General features: G+C 40.0%; 3 protein-coding genes and 1 long non-coding RNA gene across 4 annotated transcripts in view; 2 read left to right on the top strand and 2 right to left on the bottom strand.

Moving 5' to 3' along the window:
* LOC133844019 (histidine-rich glycoprotein-like) overlaps positions 1 to 9,856 on the top strand; it is a 154,779-nt gene that overhangs the window by 138,247 nt on the left and 6,676 nt on the right. The window lies entirely within an intron of this gene.
* LOC133841224 (endonuclease G, mitochondrial) lies at positions 481 to 2,187 on the top strand. The gene has a single exon (XM_062273577.1). It carries the CDS (start codon positions 722 to 724, stop codon positions 1,652 to 1,654), a length of 933 nt encoding a protein of 310 aa, XP_062129561.1. The 5' UTR covers positions 481 to 721; the 3' UTR covers positions 1,655 to 2,187.
* On the bottom strand, positions 1,671 to 5,138 carry LOC133841223 (T-complex protein 1 subunit epsilon). Its single transcript, XM_062273576.1, has 3 exons — positions 4,922 to 5,138; positions 2,525 to 3,506; positions 1,671 to 2,463 (listed from the first exon to the last, which is right to left on the bottom strand). Exons 1-3 carry the CDS (start codon positions 5,027 to 5,029, stop codon positions 1,928 to 1,930), a joined length of 1,626 nt encoding a protein of 541 aa, XP_062129560.1. The 5' UTR covers positions 5,030 to 5,138; the 3' UTR covers positions 1,671 to 1,927.
* On the bottom strand, positions 5,578 to 7,951 carry LOC133844020 (uncharacterized). Its single transcript, XR_009894561.1, has 2 exons — positions 6,422 to 7,951; positions 5,578 to 6,266 (listed from the first exon to the last, which is right to left on the bottom strand). It is a non-coding gene; the product is annotated as an uncharacterized LOC133844020 (long non-coding RNA).

The raw sequence follows: 9,856 nt of genomic DNA, 5'->3' as shown, positions 1-9,856 counted from the left end.
TCGATTATTTTGTCGACACAAATAAATCGATTTTGGTTTTCAGGAATCGATCTTAATCTTTTCAAACACAATAAACAGGCAACTAACAAATAAAATAATAATAAGAATACAAGTGGTTCTAATTGAACAATTTAAGGGTGACCGCAAAGCTGAATTTACAAAATATACAATTCATTGCTGAGGTATAGTAAAATACCGTACCCCAATAATTGTCTTTTGGTTACACTTCGTTTGGTATTTTTATATATTTTAGAGGGCGCGGAATTTTAAACAGCTCCTATTTGAAATGATCAACATAGTATGTGAAAAACCAAGTTTTTTATTTAATTTTAATTTTGTAAAATTAACAATTTGTTCACATTATATTAACCTTGAGATTGTAGTTTCAAATATTGAGCCAAAAAAAATAAAGAAGTTAGCAAAAATACAGGAAAATTTCATTTTATAAAAATATTTGCAGTGGCATGAAATCGTTTACTGGTCTTTTATTGACAACTGAAAGTTATATATTACGTATACGCACAGTGAACAATGTCCTCTCGATTTAAGAATAGAATCGATTTTCCAGCAAACAATGAATCGATTAAAGTCACTTCCTGTTCATCTCTAACAATATTTCCGGTCACACCGATTTAAATGCCGAACAGCTGACTGTATATTGTGCAATAGGAAAACGTTGCTATTATTATTGTAAATATTATTAATTAAAGTGCAATCAAAAATGAGTGCCTTCAAGATGAGAAGCATTCTGACTATCGGCGCCACTGCGTTGGGTGCGTTCTATCTGGGCTCCTATACGGAACGCCGTTCCAGCAATGAAACTACAACCGCAACCGAAAAGTTCCAACGGCTTCCTGGATTGCCCGTTTTTGCAACAGTTTCCGCGGCTGCATTGATACCAGCTGGCGAACAGAATCTGACAGCGACACCATCGCGTATCTCACAAATTATGAAATACGGATTCCCTGGACTGGATCATGTACGCTCCCAATCGGATTATGTGCTGTCCTACGACAGACGTAATCGTGTGCCGCATTGGGTATTCGAACATCTGACTGCCGAATCGGTGGCACGCAACGACGCTGTCGATCGTTCCAAGTCGGATTTCAAGCCCGACGAAAGCATACATCCATTTTTCCGGGCACAAAACACGGATTACCGACGCTCCGGCTACGATCGTGGTCACATGGCGGCGGCTGGTAACCATCGACTGCATCAAAAGCACTGTGACGACACCTTCCTGCTCTCCAACATGGCACCGCAAGTGGGCCAAGGTTTCAATCGCGATGCCTGGAACACACTGGAAACGTATGTGCGCAAGTTAACCAAATCCTACAGCAATGTCTACGTCTGCACGGGTCCATTGTATCTGCCGCACAAAGAGGACGATGGCAAGATGTACGTAAAGTACGAAGTCATTGGATCCAACACGGTTGCCGTTCCTACACATTTCTACAAGGTGATTGTCAGCGAAGCTGCGGACCAGAAGTTGCACATGGAAGCATACGTGATGCCCAACAAGGTGATCAGCAATGATACGCCGCTGCAGGTGTTCCAGGTGCCGCCCGAGACGGTGGAACGTGCAGCAGGTTTGCTCTTCTTCGACCAGCTGAACAGGAAGCAGCTGGCGACCATAAACGGCAAGAAGATATAAAAGGAATTTAACATAGTTGAGTTTTTAGTAAATTGTATTTTGTTTAAACGCAACCGAATTAAGGTTGATTCCTTAGTTTGATGTTGTTCTTGATTTTTGTTTCTTTTCCAAAGAAGTGTGTGTTGTTGATTAATAAAAGTAAACAATTAATACAGAGATATACGAATCTATATATATGAAGTAGAGCGTGAACATAGGCAAAGCGAAGTACGATGCGATTTAGTATGTGAGTTAATGCTTGGGGTGTGTGTTGTTGTGGTTTGACATGGCCATTTACATGCCATTGTTCTTGGAGCGCACATCGTCGATCTTGAGTATCATCTTGACCAGCTGCGTGGAGAGCAGAATCTGTTGCTTCTTCGAGTTGAGAGACTCGACCACATTGTGATTCTTCATGTCCGAATCGCCAGTCAGCATGCAATCGACACCCAAGCTGGAGTTCTTCTCAGCCACTTGACTGGCCTTGAGCTCCGACAGCGTTTCAATTGGATGCAGGCCACTGTTCTCAGCCAGTGCCAGGGGAATGCTCTCCAGGGCGACGGAAAACGAGCGGAATGCATACTGTTCCAGCGTCGACAGCTGATCGGCCTCCTTGGCCACAGCCAGAGAGCAACTGATCTCAGCAGCGCCACCGCCATAAACAATACGCGAATCCTTGACCAGTGAACGCACCACACAGATGGCATCGTGAATGGAACGCTTGGCCTCAGCAATGATCATGGCATTGCCGCCGCGCAAGAAGATTGTGACAGCCTTGGAGTTCTTGCACTCCTCAATGACCAGCATCTTATCCTTGGACGTACCAAAGGCTGTAAATGGAAATCAGTTAGTTAAGGGCTTTGGGAGTTATGTGATGTGTATGCTTCTTACCCATCTCACGAACCAAGCCAGCGTGGCCCAACTTCTCGGGAGTCAGCTCCTCGAAGCGAGGCACAATGCGACCACCTGTGGCGATGGCGATGAGCTCAATTTCGGGACCACCGACCCAACGCACGGCGGGCAATTCCTGCTGCAACAGCAGATGGTTGGCCTCGTCATCGAAGCCCCACTGGCAAATGGCCAAGGTGGCGCCGGCATCCTTCACCTGCTTGACCATCTGCGTGAATTTCTCCTGCTCGTATTCGCGCAGTGCTCTGTAATCTTCGGCGGAGGTGACATCCAACTTATGCTTGGTCTTTGGCTTTGGGGGCTCAAATGGGCAGGTGAGGATGGCCAGTTTGGCATTTTTCAACTCCTTGGGCATCTGCGAGTGACTCAGGGTCTTGTCCACAATGACACCCTTGACCAGCATCGAGTCTTCCATGCGTCCACCGACTTTCGTCTCAATCTTGATCAGCTCAAAGTTGACATCCTTCTTCTCGATATCAGCAACGTTAAGCACAGCATCGACAGCCATTTCAGCCATCTGGCGATGACATTTGTTGACAATCTTGCTGCCCAACGTGGTCATTGCAATCTGAATGAGCGGCTCCTTGTTCTTGGGATCCACGGGGAAGGGTTCAGCAATGGCATCCAGCTGCTTAATAGCACACTGAGCAGCCAACTCGAAGCCATCAGCAATACGAATGGGGTGAATACCACGGTCGATCAAACCCTCAGCCTGCTCCAACAGTGCGCCAGCCAGGACAACAACACCGGTGGTGCCATCGCCAATTTCATCATCCTGCGACTGCGACAGTTGCACCATCAGCTTGGCAATCTCATGGTCCACCTCCATGAGCTTCATGATGGTGGCTCCGTCGTTGGTGACCGTCACATCGCCATCGGAGCTGACCATAATCTTGTCCAGACCCTTGGGACCCAGCGACGTCTTCAGCGTCGAGGCAATCTGGCGCGCAGCCATAATGTGCGTCTAAAAACAATAAAAATATGATTATTTAGATAATGTTTAATATAAAAATACAATACAAAGTAATTTAGATTACTTATTTATTTCAAGACGTTATACTCTGATGTGGTCAAGTCCAAAGTTGTCCTGGACAGCAGAAAAGCAATAGAGTCGCTGAACGCATCTGCGGTCGTGCGTATCTATTGGATCCCAAGCCACCAGGGCATCGATGGCAACGAGATCGCAGACTTTCTCGCCAAAGAGGGAGTGGGGCTCGATGCCGGTAACATGTGCAATGTTCCGATATCCCTGCGAACTCTAGGCAGAGAAATTGAGGTGCGCTCTAGACTTCAGTGGGACGCTAGCTGGCGCAATGCCAACTCGTGCAAAACTGCAAGGCTGATGTGCGCCTCTACTAACAAAAACTTAACCAATTTCGTCATGCAGCTTTCAAGGAAAGACTGCAGACTAATGCTAGGCATTTTAACTGGTCACTGTCTGTCGGCTGTCCATGCTGCAAAGCCTGGTATCACGAACAGTGATCAGTGCAGGAAATGCAACGAGCCCGGGGTTAAGGAAACACTCGAGCATCTTCTCTGTAGATGCCCAGCGTTATCCCGACTCCGGTTGAAATACCTTAATTCGTCGTGCCACAACGATCTTCGGGACGTTTCACGGCTACCTCCTAGGATGCTGCTGGCTTTTACCAAAAATGCATCCATACTGCGCGATTTCTGAGACTTAGATAAACTACCGGTACAGCTACGGACCTCCACTGGTCTATGCTTTGCCCCGTACAGGGGCAGCCGGTCCTACCTAAACCTACCTATTATGAGAGTATCAAAAACATTAAAACATAGTATCTTTTTTAAAATAAATTTTAAAATTGATCTAAGTTGATGTAAACTAATTACATGAAACAAAGGAAAATTTTGAACTAAAGGAACTCTTAAAACAATATTATTAGAATATTGCGAGAAGTTCAGAGGTTTTTATTCAAGGGAAGGGTATATGGAAGAAGCAGTGGAATTGTCAAGTTTACATACAAATCGCTTGGGGCGCGTGACTCAGCCGGCAGACGGCGAACATCTGTGCGGCACTTTAACCTCAAAATGTAAAAGTGACGTCACGATTTGGGAGTACAAACTTGCACCTTATTATTTTTTATTGAAAGAGAATCATTGTAATAGTGTTCTCATTGATTAATAATGAATTATCACAGTTTACACACAATGCAAGCCATTCATATGGCGTCTCTACGACAGATGCCGGCAGTGTAGAACATCTGGAACATTCGGCATACGATGCGTCATTGTTTTCAGTGCTAACACATTTAACTATGCCAATAATCCCTTTGACAGGTTTAAAGACAACTCTAATGATTAACAGGACAAGTGTATCCTTTGTCATCTCCTTAATAAATCCATATTACAATTTACCTTGATGGCATCTGTTCCAGTGATGCGCTTCTGCTGCTCCTGGTCGCGGAGAATGATGAAAGGCCGACCATATTCGTCGAACGCGAACGTTCCTGGAAAGGCGCTCATTGTTGTTTTGTGAAAAGGACCGTGGATTTAATTATATTTCACAGATTAAATTTGCTTTTCCAGAATTCTCCGATTCGCACAAAATTTGACTGGCAATGATACAAATCAGCGTGGCCGAAGCTGATTGTTAAAAATTTACTAATTTATACTATAAATGTATATTACGCATATAAAAATACTAAGAATCGGTTTTTTAAATTGTTGTCATTTATCAAAATTTGTTTCCCCGCGTTTTGTAAGAAAAATACAGTTTCTCTTTTTCGATTAAGAATTATCTTGTTCTTAACGGAAATCTGATTAAAGGTTAAGGAAACATGTTCGCAACGGATTGTCAAATCCTAAAAAAAAAACTGTAAAAATAAGAAGCCATATAAAACGACTCTTCCACTTAAAAACATTTAGTCAAAATACCATTTGAAGTCTACCCCGATATTTTGCATTTGGTATATATCGCTAATTTCCCTTCAGGTCACACTCACACAATTTGTTAAATTCTCCAATAGGAAACAAATACGTTCATATACAATTCAGCAGTCGAACTAATCAGATCGCAAGTGCAGAGTTCTCGCAAACGCCTTTCGCTAAATCAGAGAATAAGTTTTATTCAACAAAACCAAATTTTTGTTTCTTTGTGCGTTAAGTTGCAATCATTAAGTGTGAAAATGCCATCAAACATGAATAATAAACTGTAAGTAATGGTTGTTTTTTTTACAACCATACAGAGAGAAATAATAGTGCAAAAATCGATTTTGTAGTGAAAAAAAGAGAATGCAAAATAAAAAATAAAAGTGCTGGGTACCGTAACAAATCGGATCCAATCCAATTGGTGGCATATTAATTTTAGAGTTATTTATAAATAAATACGAATGGCAAGTTGTATGTACAAGTAGTGTAATTGCTAACAAATTTCGGATCGGTGTTGGTGGTTAACTGTATACATGTAAACACATAGCAAGTACATGTATGTACTATGCATATTGGTGCATGTATGTGTGTTGCTCATTGCAGATGAGAGTGTATGCGTGAGCGCACATAACCAAACAAAGAAATGAGATAATGTGCGAACAGTAGGTAAAGTAAATGATTAATTTCAAAACATACATATTTCAATAACGATTTGTGTTTCTTTGGAATGTAATTTTTTACTTTATTTTTTGCATATTTTATTTTGTTTTTTTTTTCTTCCCCTTTAGCAGCCATCTTTTTCACCTTTAAAACATATTGTTGTTGTTGTCGTCTGTTGACACCCTGAGCGAAACAGACGTTTGAAGTCCGGAGGAGATGAATACAAAAATAAATAAGAGGAATACCGATAAATATACTTACATATATGAACTGTTGTGCATTTCATTTAACGTTGCTTGAGCTTTATTTACCGCTCACGTCACATACATTATTTGCTTTATTGACGTGTAGTGTTCGACCGGTCTGGCAACGCTGTTGAAATTCCAACACAAACATATGTATTTTTAATTGTGTGTGTGTAATCGAACTATTTTTATGATTTTTTTCGATTCGTTTTTAAAGTCATTTTTAATTTGCTGAATTGACTTTACTTTCAATTTGTGCTTGAAGCGTTTACAATACGCAGTTGCATGACAACAACTGTTTTTTTTCTCTTGGCCCAGCGCCATTTGGAACTTTCTAGGCGAACAGTTTTTTATTTTACTTTTATGTTTTGCTAATATTTACTCTTATTACGTCTTAAGCAATAAGACTAATGGCTACCCTTATCAGTCCATCTCTCTCTCTCTCTCTGCGAGCAGCACAGTCAGCATTGCTTGCACTCCATCTGATTATCTCGCTGCCAAAATAAACAAACGGAAGAACACACACAACAGCAACAACAAAAAAGCTTCGACCCCATGACTTTGTGTGTCGTCTGTGGAGAGAACAAAAAAGAATTGGAACTCCAACCGGTTTGTTTGTTCCAATGTTATTCCAGTATTCTTGTTGTTGTCGTTAAAGTGTGCTGAGCACTTGTTACTGTATTAGAAAGTTTCATGGAACAATGGCATGGAACATGCTTAGGATTCAGTCGCCATTTTCTTCTACTTTATTAATCAATTTTTACCATACATATATAACTACATATGTATCTGTTGCCAATTATACTGAATTTAACAAAAATTGGGAAACCCAAATCACAGAATCACTCATCTGAATGGTGAAGTGCAACTTTGCTTTGCTGCGGGCAATGATTTTCGGTCCAATAGCGGCGCTTTTATTACGTCACAACAACAACTACAACAACAATGTGAAGCGGACGCTTCGTGTATTTCCGAACAACGGAAAATTCCACTCGCCATGTTGCACTCAGCTGTGTGGCAAGTACAACCTTATGTGTGAGCTTGTATGCTTGTGCATAGTTGTTTGTGTGTATCTGCTGCAAGAACAACTCAATATTAGGTTAATCGACTATAAGCGAAGCGAATGCGAGTGAGCGAAAGGGACAGAGGCACTTTGGCAAATGTTGCTGACTCAGGTCATTTATGAAAGAGAGGGAGGGAGGGTGATAGAGATTGCATCCACTTTACACGTTCACGTTGCCAAACAACATCCCGCATCTTATCATAATGATAAACATTATAAAGCTGTCGCATTCATCTATCTTATCGGCTTCAGCTTTTGTTAACATACAAATAATAAAAAAAACTGAATTGCTTGTGTTTATTTTTATGACTCTTTTTTGTTTTATAAAGAACAAGAACGAAATCTTTCAAATTGTGTGTGTGTGTTTGCTTATGTATATGTATGTGTATTTAATGCCTCTCGTATGTGTTTGCTTTTTAAGCTAGAATTGTAGCTACATATTTACCTGTTATCCTATTGTTTACAGACAGCCGCCGCCTAATGTAGCAGTCAGCTAGCTATCTGTCCAATTGACGTGTTTATACAGCAACCGACCCATTTACGTACAAGCTATATTAGATACAGTATGTCAAGAAACTCTTTACACACTGAAAAAAACACATATTTTTTGACTTTGCATGCAAAAATAACGCCTTTAGTTATTATTTTTCAATTTTTTTTTAATGCAGATCTATTATTTAGCAAATTTCAAATTAGTATGTACAAAAATAAAAACAATACAACGAAAGGGAAAATTTTAAATCAACAAAATATTAGTTTACACATTTTTGACACTGTCAAGAAAGTGTTTACACACTTTAGTTTTCGATTCTGCTTTGTTCTATTTTTCGGAAAAACTGTACTTTATTGTTATCTATGCTTCTGCACTATTCGCTATTTTTGCATTCCTTTTCATTCAATTGCGAAATCTTGCTACGCACTTGTCAAAAAAGCTGATTTTTATATTATTTAACATGCTTGGAGCTAGATTGACTTATGAAGTTACCCAATTGACTTATTATAGTCACCAAATTGGAAAATCTGTAGCTTAGCTAGTGGAGCTTATTGGGGTATCCCAAAAAATAATTTATAATGCTCCAAATCGAGCCGAAAATGAAGACAAACTGGAAGCAAAGTGTGGAAATGGTCGAAAAATGGATATTGACGAGCGGGCAGACCGCCTTATTATGGGCATGGTTCGTCAAAACCCCCAAATTTTGATCAGAACCCATGCCAAGGAGTTGGAAGAAGGGTGTGACACGGTCAATTCACATGAAACCGTCCGCTAACTAATTCTGCGGAACAAATACTATTTTCCCAATTTTACTGTCAGAATGATGTTGCGCTGATGTAAGGCTGTTAACGACTTGTGTCATACTCTAGTTGGTCCATCATTGTAGTATAGCATTTTTTTTGGTTTGGACATAGAGTACGACGTCATCCCAATAGTTGTCCGGCGTGATCCTCATGTTAAAAGCCAAAATTTAAGCGTTTTCAACATTTACTTTCGAAAGCAGCGGCTTCTTACGCGCAACCGTTTCAACGGTTGAAAAGTGTTTGCTCCTCAGAATTAGTTAGCGGACGGTTTCATGTGAATTGACCGTGTCACACCCTTCTTCCAACTCCTTGGCATGGGTTCTGATCAAAATTTGGGGGTTTTGACGAACCATGCCCATAATAAGGCGGTCTGCCCGCTCGTCAATATCCATTTTTCGACCATTTCCACACTTTGCTTCCAGTTTGTCTTCATTTTCGGCTCGATTTGGAGCATTATAAATTATTTTTTGGGATACCCCAATAAGCTCCACTAGCTAAGCTACAGATTTTCCAATTTGGTGACTATAATAAGTCAATTGGGTAACTTCATAAGTCAATCTAGCTCCAAGCATGTTAAATAATATAAAAATCAGCTTTTTGACAAGTGCGTAGCAAGATTTCGCAATTGAATGAAAAGGAATGCAAAAATAGCGAATAGTGCAGAAGCATAGATAACAATAAAGTACAGTTTTTCCGAAAAATAGAACAAAGCAGAATCGAAAACTAAAGTGTGTAAACACTTTCTTGACAGTGTCAAAAATGTGTAAACTAATATTTTGTTGATTTAAAATTTTCCCTTTCGTTATATTGTTTTTATTTTTGTACATACTAATTTGAAATTTGCTAAATAATAGATCTGCATTAAAAAAAAATTGAAAAATAATAACTAAAGGCGTTATTTTTGCATGCAAAGTCAAAAAATATGTGTTTTTTTCAGTGTGTAAAGAGTTTCTTGACATACTGTATTTATTCATCTACCTTGGTAGTTAATCTACCTCAAATTATCTAAATTATAGTGTTTCGTAAGATCCGCTTTGAACATTGCACTTAGAATTCATTGCAGGCTCCATTGTTGATCCGTTCCACATGTTTCAAGATGTCTATGAATGTGACTCATTTAAATTTTTGCATTAAAAGCTTGAAGAATTTCAATTCGTT

This window comes from Drosophila sulfurigaster, chromosome 3, assembly GCF_023558435.1.
Source record: "Drosophila sulfurigaster albostrigata strain 15112-1811.04 chromosome 3, ASM2355843v2, whole genome shotgun sequence".
NCBI lineage: Eukaryota > Metazoa > Arthropoda > Insecta > Diptera > Drosophilidae > Drosophila > Drosophila sulfurigaster.
This window is presented reverse-complemented; position numbering and strand designations above follow the sequence as displayed.